The sequence below is a fragment of the Brachyistius frenatus genome, unplaced genomic scaffold, assembly GCF_029030835.1.
Source record: "Brachyistius frenatus isolate BFR_SWC_R1_liver_20210118 unplaced genomic scaffold, ASM2903083v1 Contig_92, whole genome shotgun sequence".
NCBI lineage: Eukaryota > Metazoa > Chordata > Actinopteri > Embiotocidae > Brachyistius > Brachyistius frenatus.
This window is the reverse complement of record NW_027210691.1, coordinates 574322-597972: the sequence shown is the minus strand read 5'-3', so window position 1 is coordinate 597972 and position 23651 is coordinate 574322. Positions and strand designations below refer to the sequence as shown.

At 45.6% G+C, this 23651-nt stretch overlaps 3 protein-coding genes and 1 long non-coding RNA gene across 8 annotated transcripts; 3 read left to right on the top strand and 1 right to left on the bottom strand.

Annotated features, from left to right (window-relative positions):
• The first annotated feature begins 310 nt into the window (after positions 1 to 310).
• LOC138627872 (uncharacterized) lies at positions 311 to 1103 on the top strand. Of its 3 annotated transcripts, none has more exons than XR_011311418.1 (3): positions 311 to 794; positions 841 to 960; positions 1017 to 1103. It is a non-coding gene; the product is annotated as an uncharacterized lncRNA (long non-coding RNA). The 3 variants fall into 3 exon arrangements; XR_011311419.1 differs by having other exon boundaries at positions 841 to 932; positions 1035 to 1080; XR_011311417.1 differs by having other exon boundaries at positions 841 to 932; positions 1017 to 1080.
• Positions 972 to 14589, bottom strand: clip3 (CAP-GLY domain containing linker protein 3). 2 transcript variants are annotated; one of them, XM_069710503.1, is made up of 15 exons: positions 14472 to 14589; positions 10395 to 10790; positions 9736 to 9875; positions 7130 to 7223; positions 6870 to 7031; positions 6659 to 6777; positions 5772 to 6008; positions 4683 to 4733; positions 4309 to 4444; positions 4028 to 4183; positions 3808 to 3939; positions 3553 to 3676; positions 3347 to 3414; positions 3019 to 3091; positions 972 to 1703 (listed from the first exon to the last, which is right to left on the bottom strand). In XM_069710503.1, the coding sequence occupies exons 1-15, from the start codon at positions 14572 to 14574 to the stop codon at positions 1649 to 1651; spliced, it is 2046 nt and encodes a 681-aa protein (XP_069566604.1). In that variant the 5' UTR covers positions 14575 to 14589; the 3' UTR covers positions 972 to 1648. The 2 variants fall into 2 exon arrangements, with proteins under 2 accessions (XP_069566604.1, XP_069566605.1); XM_069710504.1 differs by lacking the exon at positions 4683 to 4733.
• Positions 14590 to 15073: 484 nt separating this feature from the next.
• LOC138627827 (E3 ubiquitin/ISG15 ligase TRIM25-like) lies at positions 15074 to 18609 on the top strand. 2 transcript variants are annotated; one of them, XM_069710433.1, is made up of 2 exons: positions 15074 to 15111; positions 17036 to 18609. In XM_069710433.1, the coding sequence occupies exon 2, from the start codon at positions 17038 to 17040 to the stop codon at positions 18112 to 18114; it is 1077 nt and encodes a 358-aa protein (XP_069566534.1). In that variant the 5' UTR covers positions 15074 to 15111; positions 17036 to 17037; the 3' UTR covers positions 18115 to 18609. The 2 variants fall into 2 exon arrangements, with proteins under 2 accessions (XP_069566534.1, XP_069566535.1); XM_069710434.1 differs by lacking the exon at positions 15074 to 15111 and adding an exon at positions 15397 to 15414.
• Positions 18610 to 19860: 1251 nt separating this feature from the next.
• Positions 19861 to 22761, top strand: cox7a1 (cytochrome c oxidase subunit 7A1). Its single transcript, XM_069710547.1, has 4 exons — positions 19861 to 19969; positions 21884 to 21970; positions 22187 to 22271; positions 22543 to 22761. Exons 1-4 carry the CDS (start codon positions 19955 to 19957, stop codon positions 22599 to 22601), a joined length of 246 nt encoding a protein of 81 aa, XP_069566648.1. The 5' UTR covers positions 19861 to 19954; the 3' UTR covers positions 22602 to 22761.
• Positions 22762 to 23651: the final 890 nt, after the last annotated feature.

Genomic DNA, 23651 nt, shown 5'->3' with positions numbered 1-23651 from the left:
ATTTAAATGCAGAGAAAAGAGGGATGAAGAGAAGATGGGGAAGAGAAGGAGAGACGATAAACTTTCACAAATATCACGGACTCTCCGGAGAGCTCGTGCAGGTTTGTTTTTTTTGTTCTTTAATTTCTGTGCGGATATTAACGACCCCGAGATGGAGGAGGATGAATGTTAAATGAGGGAACACGGGAGCTGTACAAATATTCAAAGCTGACATTAAGTTTAAATGAGGCTTAACTGTGGTTGCGGGGGCTGAAAACACTTAAAATTTTAAGTTGCAACAAAGACATTTTGGGTCAGTTAGCAGTTTTGGTTAACGACTGATTACGAGTAAAATAGACCGTAGTTGAACTCAGACTAGATGAACTATTTGGCAATACACTGATTTGATAATGACATGTATTCTACAGCGTTTTGTTGCTGTAATGTCCAACGACAGTTCGTCATCTATCGGAGACTAAAACTGAGCGTCCCGCTGTTCTTATGTGCTCAAATCTGCTTCGTAAAGAGAAGACTTCTTCTTTCAAAGTCCAAATTTGACTTTCTGTACGTACAGTATGAGATATTTCACGCTCATCCCAACAGTGAAATCAAAGTCTGTAACATACATCTGAGACATAAAAAAAATATATACAAGTGACTGTAACGCTACGAGAAAATACAATAAAACCAAAAGTCGATTAACCCTGTTGTCACTTCTGAGATTAACGCACGCAGGTTCGGAGTTAAGGTTTTTTGTCACGTAACTTTCTGACCCGTCAGAGCGGCTGTGAAACAGCGTCGTGGTTTCGTCGGAGGTCGTGGTTTCGTCGGAGGTCGTCAGAGGTCGTGGTTTCGTCGGAGGTCGTCGGAGGTCGTGGTTTCGTCGGAGGTCGTCAGAGGTCGTGGTTTCGTCGGAGGTCGTGGTTTCGTTGGAGGTCGTGGTTTCGTCGGAGGTCGTCAGAGGTCGTGGTTTCGTCGGAGGTCGTCAGAGGTCGTGGTTTCGTTGGAGGTCGTGGTTTCGTCGGAGGTCGTCAGAGGTCGTGGTTTCGTCGGAGGTCGTGCACTCGCGGCGTTCACATCTCGACAGAAGCCATTAAAACAAGGTCTTGGGTCTCAAGACAATATGGCTCCGACATAAACGGCCACAGAACTGGAACATTTCCTGCTAAAGTACCCAAACACTCTGTAATCGTTGTCATACCCCCCTCCCCCCACGATTGTGACAAGTGGAAGAACAGCTGGTGCTTAGCGATACTTCAAAATGAGGCGAGACCCAAAAGTAGCAGCAGCAGCAAAAAAAACAAAAAAAACACATAGCAGCACGAACTGATGTTAGAAACCGAAGAGTGAACGAAGGTGCGACAGGGACGGATACCGAGGATACGATGAGCAAAGAGGGGAGTTCGGGGGGGAAATGCTTTTAGCTGGATTCTCCATCTCACTGAAGGAATGCAGGATGTTTCGATTGGACACAAGGCACTATAGATTTTGCTATAGAACGGCTAAATTCAAAGGGTTTGGAGGGTTCGCGAGGGTTCGAACGCGACACGTTTCGACAGTGAAAAGTGTGACGAGGCTCAGAGAGAAAAGTAAAAGATGGAGCGGAAAGGAGAGCGCAGAGAGATCGATCCGGTGGAGGAGGAAGAGGAAGAGGAAGAGGATGGCGTGGTTAGGACTGCATCTCAGCACGCAGCATCCACGGAAACCAACAGCAGAACAGCAACCTGCAGGAGACGAAGAAGAGGAAGAGGAGGAGGAGGAAGACCAACGGGAAGGGGAAAAGAAGAAGAAGAAGAAGAAGAAGAAAAGCAGGACTTCACTTTATAGTTTCATATTGTCCAATATAGAAGTGCATTATATCTATAAAGGCAAAAAAAACCAACATATAATTATAACTTACTATCGCTCATAATTACGAGATAAGATCTGAAAATCGTGTAAAATCGTCCTCGTAATCAGCGTTAGGGAACAAAGCCCGGGATGGTTCCCACGTTTTGATTAACGTATACCTCACTCCAAAACACATCCACCGGTTACCGTGACGACCGCAGTCTTGGCCAACTAAGATTTTTTGAATATGCAAAATAGTCGTTATAATCTAAAAAATAAATCGAGTATTATGTGCGACGACTGGTTGTAATGTGTTACTCCCGTCAGAAGGTGGCGGTAATACGCCTAAAAGCTGTCTGCCAGCCGCCATTAAACAACACAAGCGGCAAATATTCAAATAATAATCGAATACCTCCGAGCAAACTTTGAATAGTATTTTTGCTCTAAATGCTCTTCCCTACTATAAAGTCGATAGCATTCTCAACGTTAGCATGCTGCCCATGATATAATCCCATAAACTCTCAATATCTTCGTTAACTTTCTTTTACTGACAGTTATCCCTATCTATAACTATCACAGGAGGGACGAGCGCCTCACAGGTGCCGGCTACCAGAATTATTTATTTCATTTGTGCGAACGCACGAGTCAAAAACGTGTTGTATCTCGTGTGCGGTAGCATTTCGTTATCAGTGAAGTACAACGTTAGCCAATCAACCAATCAGCAACCAAATAACGGCGGTTGTCCGTGTTTGTCCCGCCCCTCCTTCGCTGTGATTGGTTGGCTGGAGAACAGCAACGAGCTATTTTTCAACTCTCAGAAGAAAAAAAAATATCGTTCATTTAAACAATTAAAAAAATACTCCGATAAAAACACGGCGTTGGCAGAGTGTCAGCCGGTTTCCGAACAAGCCGATTGGTTAAAATTAACCGGAGGTCGACGCCCAGTAGGATGAAACAACTGCAAACAATTCACTACAGCTCGTAAAACATATCAATATTTTTTGAAGACCGCCGGGCTTAGAGACGTTAAAACGAAAGAAAACACCTTTATAAATAATTGCGATTTTTCTGTATTTGATTTGTTAAAGATAATCAGCAGTTCCACAGTTTCACCGCAGTTTGTCTAATTAACAAAATTAATTAATTATTATAATAAAACTGTAGAAGAAGAACACAATCCCCCCCCCCCCAAAAAAAGCAAGCTCTCACCTGGATATGGAGTTCTCAGAAGTCAGGTCTTTAGGAGAACGCATCGTGTTGAAGTTACGCTTCGGCTGTGACACTGCAGGACGTAAACAAACAAACAAACAAACAAACAAACAGACGGTCTGTTAGTGGTATTAAAACAGAGAGGGGTCAAAGGGTAAATACAATGCTGAGTCAGCTCTGACCTCCATCACTCACATCTTTGATCATTAAATGGAAAATTCTGCCATATTTTGGGGTTTTATTTTGAAAGGATTGAACATCATTTCCTTCAGTTACGAAACATTTTTACTTTTAAACGAAAACTGTCCCGAGAGCAAAAAGCACTTACTGGTGACCTGGTGCACTTTCTTCACCATGGAGCCGTCGTTCTGCGAGCCGTCTTTAGGGCCTCCGATTCTGACCAAACACCAAAGAAAATCCGTCAGTTTATTCCAGACTTTGATGGTTACGTCATTTAAAAAAAGAAAGAAGCTCTAAACTCCACCAGGGTTTCACTGGATTTCATGGTTTTTAATGTGAAAACTAAATAATAACCTCTGGACGCGGGAGGGCGGAGCAAACACTCCATATTTGGGCAGGCAGCTGAAGTAGCGGACCCCGAACACCGAGCCGTCGTGTTTCCCCGTGGGCTGGTCCAGCTCGATACCGAACCAGAACCCTGCAGGGGACAGGAAGGAGAACCGGGTCACGCCGAGCGCAGAACTACCCGCCGATCAGAACCAGAGTTTGGATTTAAATGTTTCCGCCGCAGCTCGGAGAAAAACCTTCGTAAAGGACCGGCAGACTCACCCGGAGCGAAGTCCGTCTTTCCGTAGAAGCGGACGATGCCGTTTTTCTGCCCGGCCACCAGAACCTGGTCTCCGACGTCCACGTTCGTTCCCTCCGGATCCAGACTGGCGACGGACGTCTTCTTTTTCTGGGCTGAGAGAAACACGACAGGATAAACTCTCCAGAAACACACACACACAAACGTTTGCTCCTCCGCCACGTCGCCGTGACGACGGGTTACCTTTCTCTCGCTCTTTCTCCTTCTTCTCTTTGTCCCTCCTGGTCTTCCCGGCGAGGCGCGACGCCAGGTCCATGCGGGGGGTCCGGGGGGTGGAGGTGACGGATGACGGCGCCTGATCCACGACCTTGGAAATCTTCGACACCGGAGCGAAGATGCCTGAAGGGACGGACAAAAGACAAGTACGATGAAACCTCAACTCGTCTCCGACTAAACCTCCACCTCCGGAGGGAAGTAAGCGGCTCCACCGAGTCTCCAGGTGTGTCCACGAACGCCTCACTGACCCAGTTTAGGAGGGCAGATGAAGTAGCGGACGCCGCCCACGCTGCCGTCGTTCTTCCCCTCCGGCTCGTCCAGCTCCACGCCGACCCACTGGCCGCTGGCGAACTCTGTGGTGCCGCAGAACCTCAGAGTTCCATTCTGAGAGACGGAAACACACAGAGAGGAAAGGTTCTGGAGTTAGAGGAGACATCCTCCTCCTCCGGGAAGCCAGATAGTCAGCTGATGAAGGGGGAGAGACGGAGGGGATGTAGCATTGCAGCGGCGCTACAGGTGGGAGGGAGAGGGGGGACAGGTTGTTGTTGTTGTTGTTTTAGGGAAGACAACATGTGGGGAGTCAGTCGGGTTAGATCCAGCCGGCGCTCGCTCCAAAACCAACCTGTCTGGGGTTTGCAGCCGGGCTGTCGTCTCGGTTCTGGTCTGTCGGGAGCTACACGGCGAAAACACAACTGTTCAGAGCTCGTACAGCACACACACACACACACACACACACACACACACACACACATGCACACACACACACACACACACACACACACACACACACACACACACACACACACACACACACACACACACACACACATATAGACACAGACACACACACACAGACACACACACACACACACACACACACACACAGACACACACGCACACACACACATATAGACACAGACACACACACACAGACACACACACACACACACACACACAGACACACACACACACACAGACACAGACACACACACACAGACACACGCGCACACACACACATATAGACACAGACACACACACACACACACACACACACACACACACACACACACACACACACACACCCTAAACCGACAAACAACGCAACCAATGCATTCGCCAGCAAGAGTGAAGCTCCGCCTCCTTCATGTGGAGCTTTTTCTCACCATCTTGGTTATTGGGTATCTTTGTATATAAAGTGGGACGTGATGTCAGCTGTGATTTTAAAACTGGATTAGATGACCAAACATTGTCGCGCAGAGAAACGAGCGGTATCATCAGAAAGGTTCAGTTCTGCTGTTTATGTTTGATTTACAGAACGACAGGAAGCCGTCAGGAATTATTCAATCCAGAGCAGCAAGAGCAGAACGACGATTCAATTCGACGCCAACTTCAAAAGTCAATATTATCTCTGCAAATGTTTCACCACGCAGACGAGTTGGAAAGTCCAAGTCGTGCAGGTTTCATCAGAAAAAAAACCTCACGACCTCATTTACAACCTCCGTCTACACAAGTTTGTAAAGTCTGACGGAAGGACGGTCAGACCGACCAAACCAGGGCGGTAAAAAGGAAACGAATCGGTTCGTGTCACGTGATCAGCCTCCCTGAGCTCGTGCGTTTGTGTTCGTACAGACGAGCGACACCAGAAGAAGCAAACGGACCACCGTCTGTCACACATCGGTCGTCTGGGTGACAGACGGACGTGACCCCTGACCTTCATGTCGTCCAGCAACACGCGGTCTCCCAGCTTCAGCCCCAGAGACGACAGCATCAGGTTCCCCGGGATGTTGTCGTAGTTGGGCAGCGTTGCTCTGGGCAGGTTGCAGCTGAGCGGGACGGCGTCCTGCAGCAGCTGCTTCAGCTCTTTGGCCACCATGGCCGCCTCCGCCTTGTCCAGGCTCATGTCCATGGGGTCGGGAACCACCTCCGCCGGGACCTGGCCCTTTTCGTTCTGCAGAAACAAAACAAAACAACAAAAAAAAAAGGAAAAGTTCAGATTTCAGATCTGCTTCCAAAGAAGGTTTCTGAAGCGTGACGGATTATTTCAGTGATCGGGAGGAAGTTTGGTCGCAGCTATCAAACCGTGCAAAACCCAAAATACACATTTATTTTCATTTCTGGTAGAGATGCCAACATTTTAAGACATAAATAGAGGAAATATATATATATATATATACGTATATAGATATACTCTTCTCGTTGTACGCTGAAGTCCAGTAATCAATGCCGTTGTGATATTGCTAACGTAGCTTCTATTTTTCCAAACATAAGCTCGTTGAAGCTCGGTGTGTGTTCAGGTGTGTGTTCAGGTGTGTTCAGGTGTGTGTGCAGGTGTGTGTGCAGGTGTGTGTGCAGGTGTGTGTTCAGGTGTGTGTTCAGGTGTGTGTTCAGGTGTGTGTGCAGGTGTGTGTGCAGGTGTGTGTGCAGGTGTGTGTGCAGGTGTGTGTGCAGGTGTGCGCGCAGGTGTGTGTGCAGGTGTGTGTGCAGGTGTGTGTTCAGGTGTGGGTGCAGGTGTGCGTGCAGGTGTGTGTTCAAAAGGTGTGTGTGCCCAGGGTTTGCGGCGTGGTGTGTGTGCACCGAGGCGGGTTTCGGCGTGGTTACCCGGACGGAGGGGTTGGCTCCGTGCTCCAGCAGACACTTGACGGCCCCCAGACAAAGGTTGGAGGCAGCGATGTGGAGAGCCGTGCCGTAGTGGAAGTCGCTGCATGTGGAGTTCAGCACTGCGGAGGACAGAAGAAGACGCTCTTATCTCACGAACCACCGGCCGACCCGGGACGTGTCGGACGATTCCTTTTTTTAAATTTCTAAGCACCTCTGGGTTTCGTGGCTTTCAGCAACACTCGGATCAGCTCGGGGACGTCGAAGTATGCGGCGTAGTGAAGGGCGTTCATGTTGGTCCAGCGGCTCCTCAGACTCACGTCGGCGCCGAGGGAGATCAGCTGACTGCTGAGACGCAGCGCTGCCGCCGGGTCGCCTGAAGGACGAGGACGAAACGGAGACAGACGTGAGGCGACGCCCCGACGACTGATGGGGTTTTATTTTTTTTCAACGCGGCGCGTTCGAGCATCTTACCGACTCCGTGCGCGCCGGCCTTGCAGCTGTAGTGGAGCAGCGTCATGTCGGTCAGACCGTCGCGGTCGTTCACGTGGCAACCGCGCTTCAGGATCTGAGACGCAGACAGGAAGGAGGAAAAAAAAAGGACGTTAAAGGTGAACTTTCTGAAAACACGATTCAAACCCTCCGAAGACGACGACAAAAAGCGAGCGTGTAATCAGTGAAAGCATTTTACACACCAGCTGGTGTTGTTTCCATTGCATGCTGGGATGTGATTAAAATGAGGACGGTGAAACAGGACGGATAGTAGGAAGGGACGTCTGTAAACGCTGGAGACATCACATCCTGCTCATCACTACAAACATCACTCCACCTCCTCCATGGGAATATACAATTAGAATAGAATGTCATAACATGTAATATAATGTAGTTTCTACTTGTTATATTTCTATTAAATGACCCATTCGGTGAAGTCGGGTCTCTTTTGGTCCTTTTTGGTCGCTCTGAGCACCCGTACCGTAACACCACGGATAGTCACGCACTTACAGTCCTAGAGGAGGCTAGCTGGACCGGTTTGGTTTGAACACATGACACGGAGCTAAAATGTTAAAAACACATGAGAACATGGATATCTTTGTTCATCAGATATCTTTGTTCGTCAGATATCTTTGTTCATCAGGTATCTTTGTTCATCAGGTATCTTTGTTCATCAGGTATCTTTGTTCATCAGATATCTTTGTTCATCAGGTATCTTTGTTCATCAGATATCTTTGTTCATCAGATATCTTTGTTCATCAGATATCTTTGTTCCATCCAGACTGAGCGAGCTGATCAGTTTAGTGTTTCTTTGTTCTGTATTTATTCAGTTTGAGAAACCATCTCTAGAAAGTAATAAGACGGACTAGAAGTCCTATCTGTTGCTAGGGTGGTTGCTAAGGGTCGGACTACTTCCTGGAGTGGTAAACATCGCGACGTGATTGTTTTCTAGTTGTTAGTCGTACCCCGTGTGTTGCCGTGGAAACGGCTATAAACAAAAAGTCGTATATTTTGAGAGCGAATCGCTCCACAACATGAACACATTTAGAGGACAGGTTTTATTTTAGTTGGTAACTTGTTGTGTAATATTGCTTCGGTGAACCAGGCTGCGTTCAGCTGCAGGTTGTTGTTGTTGTTGTTTTATCTCTGATTCTGTTTCCAAGTCGTGTTTGTCGTCTGCTGCTTGTTCTCTTTTATTCCTGCAGGCTGAGTCAGCTTCGTCTGAGTCATGGTAAAGCCCCGGATCACTTTCTGTTTTCTCCCTCCCTCTCTGCAACGTCTCACTTTCTGTTCATTAAAATACGTGCAAGACATTTTTTTATCCATTTTTTTTTTTTTTAAATCGGGGTCAAGCGGCGACCCCGCCGGGACGTCACCTGTCGGTTCGGGAATGTTTTTGTTCTGAAGCCTCCATCGTCTGGAGTCAAAGAAACCATATTTTGGAAGCGCCGCAAGGGTAGCGAGGGGCTGGTCTGACACGACGCCCCGCCCACCCGATACCTGACTGCACCCCAGGCATGTCAATCAAACATCTCACTTTTTCCCAATGGGAGTTCGAATGGAGCGAGCGGCCCCCTGGTGGCCCTCAGTGGTATTTCACTTTAAGGCACTTCGGTATTGGCTTCGGAGCAGTAAAGCTACATCCATTTTGTATCTACGGTCGACTGCCGATGCAGCGATTCTAGCAAAGAGGCCAAACCGTATCAGTTCTCCTCAATACGCGTACTAATCACGCATTTTCTTTACGTCTTGGATTTGAGTCTTCAGCTTTCAGGCTGTGCTGCTAACGGACTAATAGAAGAGCTCAGTGGGGATTTCATTGTTCATTATCTTACTGTGTGTGTGTGTGTGTGTGTGTGTGTGTGTGTGTGTGTGTGTGTGTGTGTGTGTGTGTGTGTGTGTGTGTGTGTATCTGGGTCAACGTGACTGACAGCTGGGTCGGGCTCTGTGCCAGCTACAAGAGCGTGCAGCTGGTTGAAGGTTTTCAGCGACTACGAGGCGCTGCGGCGTTTCCAGCCTCGTTCCTCGTGTTCACAGATTTCTCCGGATTCTCCGAATCTTTTAATGACACTACGAACCGTAGACGATGAAATCCACGAATTCTTTTTACCATTTTAGTTTTAGGAACATTATTCTTAGAGCGATGAACCTCTTCCACCATCTTCACTGCTGAAATGGTCTTTTTGTACGCAATCATGTTGCTGATCTGTTGCCGCGGTAACCCAACCGTTCCACCAGGTGGTTTTATTTTCAGCGTTACGCCACTTTTCCCGTCTGTCGTTGACCCTTTCCCAACTTTTTGAGAGACATGTTGCTGCCATCAAATTCAAAATGAGCAGATATTTTTCATAAAACCATAAAATTTCTTTGACATTTTTTATTTGCAAATCATCGCATCATGTTTTCATTTTGAAAACGGAGTTGTAAGAAACGAGTCAGTTTATAAAAATATAAAACCTGGAAAAACCCTGCAGTCTTCACTTCAGGAGTTTGGTGTTTTTCTAGTTGATGAATTATTAAAAAAACAAACCGTATTTTTATCCCTTTTTTTTAAACATCAGTGTTATAAAACGTTCTGGCGTTCTCACCTCGTTGCCGATGACGTCGATCTTGTGCTGCACCTGGGGAACCCACTGACGCACGATGGCGAACAGCTCGGGGATGGTGGTCCGAGGGTCCACCAGGATGTCCAGACAGGCCGGGTCGTTCGGGTCGAAGAAGGTGAACGCTGCAGAGAGAGAGGGAAAAACTAAAAAATGAACGAATTCGAGCCGCGGATCGTTCGAGACGCCAAGAAGTTTGTGTCGTCGTCATCAGGTCAGAAGTGACCTGTGAGCGCAGCAGTTTCTCTTCCTGCCGCCTCAACAGCCTGAAGTCAGAGGTTTCATTTCACCGTGACGGACATCGGCCCGACCGCTCGGCCGTCCTCCTCTAAAGCCTCCGCAGTGTGTATCTAACAGGGTGCGTTTAAGGCGGTATGACTGACTGTATTTAAGGCGGTATGACTGACAGTATTTAAGGCGGTATGACTGACAGTATTTAAGGCGGTATGACTGACAGTATTTAAGGCGGTATGACTGACTGTATTTAAGGCGGTATGACTGACAGTATTTAAGGCGGTATGACTGACTGTATTTAAGGCGGTATGACTGACTGTATTTAAGGCGGTATGACTGACTGTATTTAAGGTGGTATGACTGACAGTATTTAAGGTGGTATGACTGGCTGTATTTAAGGTGGTACGTACTGTAGTCTTGGGGCAGCGGTGCCTGGGCGGAGGGGTGCACCATGGCTCGGCGACGTGGCTCATGAACTGGACTCTGGTACTCGGACACCGACAGCGGCTCGGGCACCGGTTCGGCCACTGGACTCCCCTCTTCCTCCCGCTCCTCTCTCTCCTCCCGTTGCTCCTCCTGCTCTTCATCCTCCTCATCCTCCACCTCTGCCCGCTCCTCACTCTCCCTCTCCTCCTCTAGCTCATACTCCTCGTCTTCTTCCTCTTCCTCCTCCGTCAGCACCTCCTCCTCCTCTTTCTGGACCTTCCCCTCCTCCTCCTCCTCCTGCTCCTCCCGGTCGTGCCTCTCCTTCTCCTGCACCTCCAGGTTTTCCTCTTTTGTCATGATTAAGGATGCTGCAGCTCGGCCTGTCAGACAGGACGCGGGACAATTTTAATAATCTCAAATATCCGTTCTCATTTTGGTTTCATTCAACAACAAAACATTTTTCTGCGAGCAGAAATCATGAAAATGTATAAATGTCAAAAACACACAATCCTCATCTGAAAGTGCACAAAGATGTGACGATGTTGTGCAGCAGAAGCAGGTTAAAAACAACCTAATGACTCAGCAAAAATCAAAACTTGAACATAAAAGCTGGTTGAAACTTGAATTAACTGTGTGAGCGGATGAAAGTCGGTGATTGCATCAGACAGGAAGTGCAGCTCTAATGCAGTCAGGACGGATCATTTCTGTTTCTTCTCAGTCAGACTGAACGTTTGCAAAAGATTCATGGAAAAATGAGGTTTGTTGAAACTGCGATTAAACGTTAAGAAGAGAAAACATAATTTACTTGTGCTATAAATGTCAGCATGAAAACCTGAGAGACTTCTTGGATCTTGAAAGACGTTTCACTCGACTTGGACTTGTCGTCAAAGACTTGAGTCTGACTGGAGACGGTCATAAAGGGGATGAGATTCAGATTCTGGTCGGGTCTGGTTTGTTCTGGTTTTCCTTCCAGCCTCTCAGTGCCCATCCTTTTTTTCTCTCTCTCCGTTTCCATTCAGCATCTCAAGAAGAGTGCCATGTTTGGCTTCAGTGTGTGAGGGAGGAGACAAAGAGAGCTCCAGCTAATTGACCCACTGCGCCGCACCGATAATGGCAGTAGCTAAACGGGGCTAATGCTAGCACTCCCCGTCCATCCCGAGCTGCTGACAGGCCCGACTGGATCAAATCTGTTCTCCACTTTAGCAAATGGACAAGAAAAGCTGAAATCCATCCAGCAGCCTCTCCCTCCATCATCGAGCCATCAGTCTTCTCCTCGACATCCCCCCTCCCCCCTGCCCCGAGAAAGGAGGAGCAGGAAATGTACATGTGATTTATCTCCGAACAGTTTGTCAAGTGAAAAATTCACTCAGAGAAAAACTGCGATCGGTATCGTTCAGACTGAAGATTCAAACGTGCGTTTCAATGCTTGAAACTGGTTAATAACGGAAGTTTAAACTTTTTCTTCGATGATCTTCATCAACATAGAAACCTTTAAAATAAGTTGAGAGAGTGTTCCTGAACCAGAACCGTGATGCCCACAGAGCAGCAGGAAGCAACAACCTTCAGGAGGAAGTATCGAGAGTGACGTCTCTCGATCGACATCAGCACCTGAGAAACATCCGCTGCAAACCACCTGAACTGTGGCGCCATGGCAACAGAGTTACCGGTTCGAGTCCCACCGGAGTCGATATTTGTCAACTGTCTTTAATGCACCTGGTCTGTCTTCGAGAAGTCAAACATGTTAAAGCCTGATTAGTTTCACCTGTCCCTCGTGGTCCTTCCCTCTCTGCTGTATTTAGTCTGTGCGCTCTTCTTCTTCCCTCTTGTGTCAGTTTGTTTCAGTTAGCCGTCGGTCGCTGCGTCTTTTGAAACGCAAACCACCTGAACTGTGGCGCCATGGCAACAGGGTTCTCCAGCACGACAACACGCCTTTTTGTACCCCAAAATCTGATGCAACGGGACGAGACTGAAAAACAATATTGGATGGCTGTGATCTTTGGGCCTCTGGTGACACTGCTTTAAAAAAACAGCCATGATTCTGTGGTGGAAATCACTGCATGGGCTCAGGAACACTCAGCTGTAAGCAGGAGAGTTGCAGATCCCCCCCCCCCCCAAAAAAAAGTCAGATGTTTCTCTGCTCCAGTTTCAGGTCTGTGGTGAAATCACTAATGTTCACGTACCAGCGGTCACGTTAACGTGTTGAACTCAGGTGCTGATGTCGATCGAGAGACGACACTCTGAATTCTTCCTCGCGAAGGTTTGTTGCTTCCTGCTGCTCGGTGTTCATCACCGTGATGCGTTCAACAGCAACTCTCTGAACTTCAGGTTCGGGGATCGACTGTGGTTGCAGAATGTGTCAGTGACAGGAGACGAACTGTTCACATCCTCGCTGCGACACACCTTCGAAACCGATGACCAGACCGAACGTGCGTTTACTTTTCTGCTCATCCTTGAAGGTTGACGTGTTGTTACCGTGGTAACCTCTCAGCAGTGACGGTTGCTTTTTAAGGTTTAGTGACTCGCAACTGCTCCGCTCCTCTCACCAGTTTTTTTTCGACAAAGCGTTCGGTTGTTGTTTTTGTTTTTTTCCAGCTGGATGAAACAACGAGCAAAACAACAGAGACGTCTGAATCACTGAATGAGTCCGACATGTTGGTTGTGACGCAGAGAACCGACCTGAGTCACAGGATCAACCCGTCGGATCAATCTGAGCAGTGAGAGGCCAGTTATACTAGTAAAATCCTCCTTATCTGGGCCACACACACACACACACACACACAGATCACCTGAAAACAACAACAACAACAACAACAACAACGTGGTTTGGTTTGTTGCATTCCTTCCATTTAAATCACAAATATTCATCTCTGTGACCGTAAACGGGATTTATTATATAATCTGTGACCTCATTAAAAAAAAAATTCCCCTTGGGGATTAATAAAGTAACTACCTAACCTAACCTCAGCCAGATGTTAACTTTTTGCTTAAGAAGCAAATGAGAACTACAGCTCCCATGAGCCTGTGCATGTAATGTATTCTGGTCTGTTGTGCATGACCATAAGGGAGGGGGGGGGGGGGCACTGAGCCATTAAAACGAAGACATTTCTGCAACAACATAGTTCGAGCTAAGAATAGTTTTGCTTTTAAAATAACAAGGTGTTAATATTAAATTTCGAATAAATAAGTATTAAGTTTTAATTTTTTTTTATGCATTTGATTACTGGCTAATAGTTTTATAATTTTTGTGTTGACCTGGAGCAGTCTTCTGGTCATACAGACTGTTGGTGGGGGGGGGGGGTACTGGCCGAGCTGGAAACCACTGCTGCAACCAGCAATGGTCTCATTTTAAAGATTAAAATCAGCTGACAGCCACACACCTCTACAATCTGATCATTTCATGCCCGTTTCTGTGGATTGTGTTGAGATTAGAGGACTGTAGAGACACCGTGTGATGTGTAACTAGCAGGTTGTGAGAGGAGGAGGATGGACGAGGACATGGCAGCAGCATCCTCCTCCTCCTCCTCTTCCTCCATCCAGCCTCCATTTTACAACAAACCAAAAAGCAGAGGAACGAAATTTCACACAAAAAAACATGCACATTTTCAAACCGACAGTCAGTCAAATAACAGCATGAGATCCAACTCGGAGAACCTTCATCATCCTGATCCATTAAAAAATTTTAAAAAACACCGCGACAGGCTCGGTTTGTGGTTTTGTGCCAATGTGCGTAGTGATGGGCAGGATGGGGGAAAAAAAAAAAAAAAAAACGCCCTGCTGAAGAACAATAAAATAAACAAACAAACACACGAAGGCATCACTGTGGAAATAACGTACACATTAAACACACAAAACAAACGGCTTTTTATCGTTAAAGAGCTCCAATCAGGCTGTCAGTGAACGCAGCAGATGAAAAGCAGGTTGATTTGGGGGTGGGGGGTTGTGTTTTGAACAGCGCCCCTCTCCATCTCCATCTCCATCCCCTCGGACAAACAGCACGAGGCACCGTCATCCGATTGGAATCAATAAACCGTGAATGTGCGTAAAACGTTTTGTGTTTTTACCTGAAAACGAGCCGCTGGTTGTTCTCCGATGAGCCCCTCTCTCCTCTCCGATCCGCGGCTGCAATAACAACTGACGCTGCGCCTCCTCTCCCGGCGGGTACATCCTCCCTCTGCCGACGTCTCTGGGTCCTCCTGCCGCCTCCCCACCGGCCTTCTCCCATTGTAACCCAGTTTAAAAGTCACGATGCTTATTTTTGGGAAAACAACAACAACAAAAAACGACATTAAACGATAAACGGACTGGAAAATAAATTTCTAAAAATCAAGATTAGAAAACGGACTTTATCCGGAAAAAAAGAGACAAATGTCTGTCTGTCATAAAAAAGTTCCCATTTTCCAAAACTTTCTTTTAATGTCCCCCACTTTCTGAGAAACGCCTTCAGCCACGATGATCACGAATCAAAAGCTGCGTCCACTTTGTAGAAACAGCGTGGTGGGAGTCTGTCTCCTGATCACAGCAGGTCAACATTAATTGGAAGGTTATTTAGACCAGCTGCCAACAAAAGCAGGTAGCAAGTGAATGTCACGCATTGCTCCCTGGGTAATGTAGTTTTTCTGTTAGGGCAGCTGACCGCAGGAGGAGTCACGGCCTGCTGTCAGAAAGTGAAACTCACCAGGAGAAAACACCGTTTCAGAAAAGGTGAGCTTCGTCAAGTAGCTTAATATAGTCCATAATATATGTTTAGTATTTAAGCCTGTTATATATATGAAAAGCAGGAAAAGTCCGTTCTGAGCAGAAAAGGAAACCTAAAAGTTCGGCAGCCTGTCGACAGGTCTGACGGCTCAATGTCTGACTTTTATTACATCACATTTCATTCATCTGACGCTTTTATCCAAAGCGACTTACAATAAGTTCATTTCAACCATGAGGGTTCAAAACCAGAACAACAGGAATCAAGAAAATATAATTTCTTCAAGAAAGCCAAACTACAAAGTTCTATCAGTCAATTCCATGTTAAACTACTAAAGTTCTCCTGTTCAAGGTGAAGTCTGAAGAGGAGTGGTTTTAGTTTGTGGTGGAAGATGTTCAGAGTTTCTGTCCTGATGTCGGTGGAGCTCATTCTACCATTTAGGAGCCAGGACAGAAAACAGTCTAGTGTTTAGTTCAGTGAGGAGCAACAAGCTGATTGGTGGAAGCAGAGTGGAGGGAGCGGGCTGGGATGTAAGGTTGGACCATGTCCTGGATGTAGAGGAGGAGGAGGAGGAGGAGCAGGAGGAGTAGTGGAGCAGTCTGAGTGTATTTAGGAGGTTAAAGACCAGTGGAGCTGCTGCATTCTGGATGAGCTGCAGAGGTCGGATGGTACTAACGGGTAGACCTGCCAGGAGGGAGTTACAGTAGTCCAGACATGAGATGACCAGAACCTGGACCAGAACCTGGACCAGAACCTGGACCAGAACCTGGACCCGAACCTGGACCAGAACCTGGACCAGAACCTGGACCCGAACCTGGACCAGAACCTGCAGCTCCTTCTGAGTGAGAAGAGGACGTCTTCTCCTGATGTTGGTCAGCATGTATCTACAGGAACGTGTTGTTGCAGTGATGTTGGCAGTAAGAGAGAGTTGACTGTCGAGTGTCTCCGAGGTTCTTATCAGTCAGGGTCGGGATAACAGAGTTGTCCAAGGTAGTAGTAGCAGTAGTAGTAGTAGTAGTAGTGGTAGTAGTGGTAGTAGTCAGTAGCAGTAGTAGTAGTAGTAGTAGTCAGTAGTAGTAGTAGTAGCAGTAGTAGTAGTAGTAGTAGTCAGTAGTAGTGGTAGTAGTCAGTAGCAGTAGTAGTAGTAGTAGTAGTCAGTAGTAGTAGTAGTAGTCAGTAGTAGTGGTAGTAGTAGTAGCAGTAGTAGTAGTAGTGGTAGTAGTAGTAGTGGTAGTAGTCAGTAGTAGTGGTAGTAGTAGTAGTAGTAGTAGTAGTAGTAGTAGTAGTAGTAGTAGTAGTAGTAGTCAGGTCGAGGGCGGGAGAGTCTTTCCCTGGAAGGAAGAGCAGTTCGGTCTCGTCGAGGTTGATTTATGAAACTTTTACTGAAACCCAGTTTTCTACTTTGTCTTTGCGAGAACGTTTCCTGTACTCAGCTCACGTTAAAGAAGCTAGACAGATTTAACTTTCACATTTCATCATGAGATATTTTATTTTATGATTGCACACTTTGGGATCTTTGATGTCTGTTTCTGTAGTGCGTCACTATTTTATATGAACCCTAAATGATGCAAGACGTTTGACTAATGCAGCTCAACAGAGACTGACACACTTTTTTGAGACGTGTTGCTGCCATCCAATTCAAAATGAGCACATATTTTTTTCATAAAATACAAAATTCTCCATTTCAACATTTGATATGTTGTTTTTTGTCTATTTTAATTTAAATATCATTGCATGTTGTTTATATTTACATTTTCCACAGCGTCCAAACTTGTTGTTGTGCTCGTCCGTCTGCTGTTTGTGTTCTTATATAAATCTTTTTTTTATATAAATAACCGTTCCCAGCAAATACGCAGATGATTGCAGCATTAAGACGCACCTGAGTTTGTTTTTATGGACTTTTCTTCAACACTCTCCTCTTTCTTTTTGCAGATATGGCCTCAGCCAACATTTCCCTGTCTGAAGAGCACTTTCAGTGTTCAATCTGTCTGAATGTTTTCACCGAACCCGTAACCACGCCCTGCGGACACAACTACTGCAAGAGCTGCATCGCTGGATACTGGACCAGCAGCGGCATCCGCAAGTGTCCGCGGTGTAACGAGACTTTCTTCGGAGACCCCCAACTGAGAGTCAACACAGAATTCAGAGACATTTTGGAGCTTTTCAAGAGGAAGAGAGCTGCAGGCGAGGAGGGCGGTTGTCCTGCCCGTCCCGGAGACGTGACCTGCGACCTCTGCCGTGGGGTGGCGGTTAAGGCTCTGAAATCCTGCCTCGTTTGTTTGGCCTCTTACTGCGATGCTCACCTGGAGCCTCATCACACGGTTCAGGCACTGAAGTGGCACAAGCTGATCGAGCCGATGAGGTCGCTCGAGGAGAGAGTGTGCAAGAAACACAACAAGCTGAAAAAGTTTTTCTGCAGCGAAGACCAGAGCTGCATTTGCACCGACTGCCTGAGGGACGAACACTTGATGCACAAAGTCGTCTCTGTGGAGGACGAGATTAAGAAGAGGAGAACTAAGGTGAAGAACATGCAAAGGAAAGTCAACCAAACTTTGAGTCAGAAGAGGGACGGGGCCAAAAGCATTGAAAACTCAGTGAAGCGGTGTCGCCTGCAGGTGGAGGAAATAAAAGCAGAAGTGGTGAAGTCCTTGGATGGTGTGGTGTTCTTGATCCAGACCCAAAAGTTGAAGCTGATTGAGCTGCTGGAGGAGAAGCAGAAAGCAGCAGAGCGGCAGGCCAAAGAACACCTCAGACGGCTGCAGTCGGAGATCGCCGAGAACCGTCTGATGAGCGCCGAGCTGGAAGAGCTCTCGAAGACTGAGGACGACTTCAGTCTCCTCCGGGTCCTCCCGTCCGTCCCCTCGTCCGTCCGCTCCTTTTTAAACTCCCACCTCTTTGCCGCCCGAAGTCTCCTGCGTGTAGAGACGGTGAGGAGGGCGGCGGCCGAGATCAAGGAGACGCTCAATAAAGAGGTGGAGAAGGTTTTCAGGGAGGTCAGCCTGGCCGACTGACAGATGGATCCTCCGGCCGAGAGGAAGAAGACCTGGTTGGACGATGAACTTGGAAGAATCCAGCAGCAATATGCAACAGAAGTGACTCTGAAGCCCGACTCAAAGCGGAGGTGCCTCATCGTCTCAGAGGACAGGAAACAAGTGAGGCATGGAAACCGATGCAGGGAACCCGCTTGTAAAATCCATGTTAAGAGATGACCAGTATGCCTTCGGTAGTGAGGGGTTTTCCTCCGGCAGGTTCTACTTCGAAGTTGCAGTTCGAGGACAGACAGATTGGGAAGTCGGCGTGACGACTAATTTGGGTTACCGTTTAGGCATGAGAAATGTATCGTGGACATTGGGGTTATATTTAGGGCGGTTAGACAGACACAGGTGTGTTTTTGTCCAGAGTACCTCAGAAGCTTGGTGTGTTTGTGGATGATGAAGGAGGGTTGGTCTCTTTCTACGACGTGGATACTCGGGCTCTGATTTACTCCGATACAAACTGTGACTTTACAGCGAAGAAACTGGAATCCTCAATGCGCCAAACAGAGACCAGGATCTACCCTGTATTCAAACCCATGATTGAGCACGGGGCTGATTGTCCTCCTCTTCAGGTCACTCCTGTCCAATGCACAAAGGGAAAGTATTGATCCCCACTCGGAAGTTTTACCTGGAGATTTATGATAGTTAGATTTGTAATAGTGGCCGAGGCTGTAGGTGGATGTGAATCTGCCGTCTGGTAACCTTCGTGTTGGAGATTTGTTGGGGTTTTTTGTGTTGTTTTTTTTCTTGTACTTTTGCATCATTTCTGCTGCAAATTTCAAACAACTCTGAATTCATCATTTCTTAAAAGCTGACATCGAAGCCCGTCTTTGGTTTTAAGCCGGTCTGCAATGTCAGCAGATCAATAAAGTTTGCTGTTATTGATTATAACGGCCTTTTGTTGTTCTGTATATGGAAACTGTGATTTGTCACTACATATATGGTCGCACTTTAACCACAGAGCCGTCACCTCGAGGTCACGATGGAAGCAGCAGGAAACAAATCAATAAATTCAGTCAGAGCAGTGCACACAATAAAATCACAGGGGTGCAGCTGCATGTTCTGACCACTGGGGGGCAGTGTACATGCTTGATTGTAAACACAACTCTCCTGTTTCCCCGTTTCCCCCTCACATTCAAGCATGAGGGCATTTAAAAGTATGTCTCTACACTGTCCTCCAGTGGTTAAAAGGTATAATTACATCCAGTTCAAAAATAGAAAACAAATGTGTTATTGTGCACAGTGGCCTCCAGGTGGCAGTGTGCACATCTAAATATACATTCTCCATGGCTAAAATCCTGAGCCTGTTTTCAGCTCTGCAGGATCAGTTACCATGACGACGTAGCCGAGGTAAGAAGCGAAAACTGTGAGAGTTAAACCAGGAAGTTACCTCGGTAACCTGCAGATCCCGATTGGCTCCAAAAAAACACGCTGTGATGATGTCACAAATCCTGCAAGTGAGAAGAAGAAGTAAAAAAAACATTTATGAATGGACTGGACCTTTAAAAAAATAAATAAATACAGATGATCTGATCAACTCAGACCAGGATATCTATAAATACATTTATACATTTTAAATAAAACACACCAAGTACAGAATCATATTTATATATAATGTAAAGTTACATTTACAGCTGCAGCAGTCATGAAGTCGCTCTGAGTTCACTTCCTGCCGAGTGCAGACAGTTTGGCCTCTACAGCAGCTCGTAGTTTGGCACCGATTCAAAAACACTGATACTGTGTGTGTGTGTGTGTGTGTGTGTGTGTGTATGTGTGTGTGTCCTTGTGAGGGTGAAACGAGGTATCGCAGATCGACATGAATCACCTCCTGGTAACTACAGCCCTTATTTTTCTGTGTTTTTCTTCTAACCTGCACGTCCTTACTGTCTCCTCTATGTCTCTCTGCCTCTATGTGTCTCCTTTCCGTCTCCGTGTCTCTCTGAAGTGTCTTAACGGCTGAAAGTGAAGTCATATCAAACAGACAGAGGAGTCGGTGTGGTCAGGCCTGACCTTTGTATCGGAGGCTGTGTTTTATAAAGATATGATCTGTATATACTTGCTCTTATTTTGATGTCTTTTTAATGCAAGTAAGAAACTTTTAGAGCACATTTGCAATCGAAATATAAATCTGGGAGTAAAAAACATGGGAACTGATGATTAAAAATAACTTTTATAAATGGGTTTAACTCAGATCCACAACACAAATCAATTAAAATAAAGTCCGTGACTGCAACTAACAAAACTCTAAGCGATCATTTGTTCTCAATTCTATTCTCAGTTCACGTTTATTTTACTTTTAAATGTTATATATTTTCAAAAGATGTGCTCTGAAAACTGTTTTTAATCGCCTTAAAATGACACGAAAAATAAGACTGTGCAGGGTTTCCAACTCGTTACTCTCTCTCACACACACACACACACACACACACACACACACACACACACACACACACACACACACACACACACACACACACACACACACACACACACACACACACACACACACACACACACACACACACACACACTCACACCTGTTAGTCAGACAGTGAAGTTTAGCACGTCCACACGCACACGTGACGTGTTCACAGTACTTCCTGTTAAAAGCAACACTCTGCATAACGAAAGCTTTTATTTTGAAACTCTTTCTGGTACAATGAAATCTTTTTGCTGCTTTTATTTTACCCTTCCCACCGCGGGGTCTCCGTCAATCGTTATCAAATCTGATGCCGTTTTTTAGACGAGCTGCAGCTAAAATGGGAGCAACGTTGTTCTTTGTGTCTTTTGAGGCTTTTATTCATATTTCCTCACTTTTTTTAATAGAGTGTAACAGAGCAGCTTAAAGTCTCTGATCCCTTTAAAAAAAAATCTAAAGTTATGGATATTATGAGACGGAAAAATAGACTCACTAAATTATACTATTGCTCTACTTCTTATTATTCTTCCGTTTCCGGACATAATTTTGCAGCGTTCTGCAGCTTTGAGAAAACTACGTACAAAAAAGAGACATCAAAACGTGCGTCTCCACCGGGAATAATGTGCTTTGACTTTTGGTAGCAATTCATCTTACGGTGTTTATGTATCTGGGCCAAAAACTGTGATTTATTTTTTCCCATTCAAGTACTTGCTGAATAAATAAAGTATGATTGATTGATCGATTGATTGAAGTTTACATTTCTCTGAGCAATTCTCTTAAAAATGAAAGTTTAAATGAAAGTAGTCTAATTTACGAGATATAAATAACACATATACGTTGTGTTTTACGTCCTCTGCAGCCTTAATTATCTGAAATCGTAGCCTGAAGAACAGAGCAGAGCAAACACTCTGAGAGACATCAGTTTAAACTAAAACACCAGCCGCTCCTCGTCCTGCTGTCCTGTGACGAAACCACATGTTCACAGGTTCAGTTTATGTTTCACTGGAAACCAGCAGGCCTTTCCCTTCCTTCTGCCTCCTCATTGGCTCACAGATCAGGTTCAGAGGTCGTGATTGGCCGTCGGTGCTGTCAGTCACGCCCCCCCTAGCTACCCGATGTGACCTTTAGACAGTTTAAAAAGTCATGCAGCTTTCTTAAAGAGACACGCTGCTGCTGCAAAAGTTGGAGGTCACATTCAGAGGAGGAAGTGACAGCAGGAGGGTGGACTGGGGGGGGGGGGCTTCCTTTCAAAATAAAACGTCCTGCTCAAAGAGCAGTGAGAAGGGAGGGGCGGCTATCAACTTCCACTTCATGTTTGTTTCCTAGAAAGTTCCGGTTCTGGCCGTCCGAGCCTTCAGCAGCTCCGCCAGGCAGCTGAAGAACAAAGTCCCCGAGGCCCAGAAACTCTTCCAGGTGAGAAAGGACTCATCGTCCGGGCAGCAGACTCCATTACAGTCCTCATTTCAAATCCATGTTGATCTGTGACGCTGATCGATAATCGCTTTGCATCCTTTGAAATGTCTCAAAATCTTTTCGTCTTCGTGTCACATGGTTGTGGACTTTCAGATTTAAAAACAGCCGCTTGGACGACATACGGCGTGTTAACCGTGTTTGTTTCTACGGTTACAGGAGGACAACGGGCTGCCGGTCCACATCAAGGGAGGAACCATCGACGTCCTGCTCTACCGGGCAACCATGACGCTGACTATCACAGGTAACGTACATGAAAGAAAAAGAAAAACTCAGCAATTAACTTAGAAAAGTTGCTCAAAGTAAAAAAAAATCAGAAACGGGCTCAAAGCCTACAAAAAATGTTTACTCCTTTTTTTTAAATTTATTTATTAATAATAATAATTAATTTAAATAATTCAATCATCTGAGGCTGAACCGACGTGATCGAGGTCGAGTCTGACAGTTCAAGTTGGGAATTACAATTTTACCTTAAAATACATGATCATAAATAATAAGCGTGTGTTACTCGACAGGAACCTGCTACTCGCTGTACTGGCTGCTCACCGCCTCCATGCCTCAGAAGAAAGCGTAAAGAAGAAGCCCGGCCTCGTCTATCGCATGGAGAGCGACGCTCAGCTCTGTCTAACACTAATGTTTGTTGTGTATGATTCTACTTGATTTGATCAGCTTCTTTCATCAGTGCACGTGTTAAAAACTGTGAAATATTCAACTCGGCGCCTTCAGAGTTTTTATTTGCGTCTCTGTGGTTTCTCACTGACGTTGACAGATTGAGGAGGGACATTTATTCCCACAGTTCTGAGGAAAATGACTTTGTTTACTATCTTGTTTTCCATCTTTTGACTCAGAGAGCAGCCGGAGAAAAATAAAAGCTCTTTCTTATCAGAGTGATAAATATGCCGAAGAGTCATCAAACTAGAAAAGTTAGAACTTCAGAAGAAATTCTCTAATTGTAGTGGGATGTTTTTAAGTATATTATAATTTTTATTTTGTTTTTTATGTGACTAGTCTGACGTTTTTTTCTCACTATAACTCAACAATAAATACAACAACTTTTACAAAAAAAAGAAAAAAAAATTGTTCTGTTAATAGTTTTTTTTTTTTACTGTTGTGATGATAAAAAAAAAAAAAAAGCTCTGAAGCTCAATTCTGTGGCTGTTCTGTCAATAGTTCTCTAATAAATAACAAATTTAGTAATTTGTGATCAACCCATATCGATTTCAGGTTAAATTGAACAAATACCGGTTACTTTCCACACACTAAGCACCACCCACTTCCGGATTAAGCCCCGCCCCATCTGAGTACTGATACAGATACATATGATTAAGTTGGTTTAACAGATACAGATAATGGTGTACTCGCTCATCCTGAGTTTTTATGTAATAACTTTATAATGACGGACTTTCAGTAAGGCTCTTGTTAGAGAGACAAAACACGGTGGGTGAAGGACCGTAGAAATACGGCATACAGAACATGGATTTAGTTCATATGAGTTCGTGAGTTGTAAATAATTTTAACTTGAAATTTAAATTTGTAAAATATTTTCTAGAAATGCCCAAAACCGAATAGTTGGGCCTCCAAAATTATATAATGAAAGGCATTTTACAATTTATTTAAGAAAAAG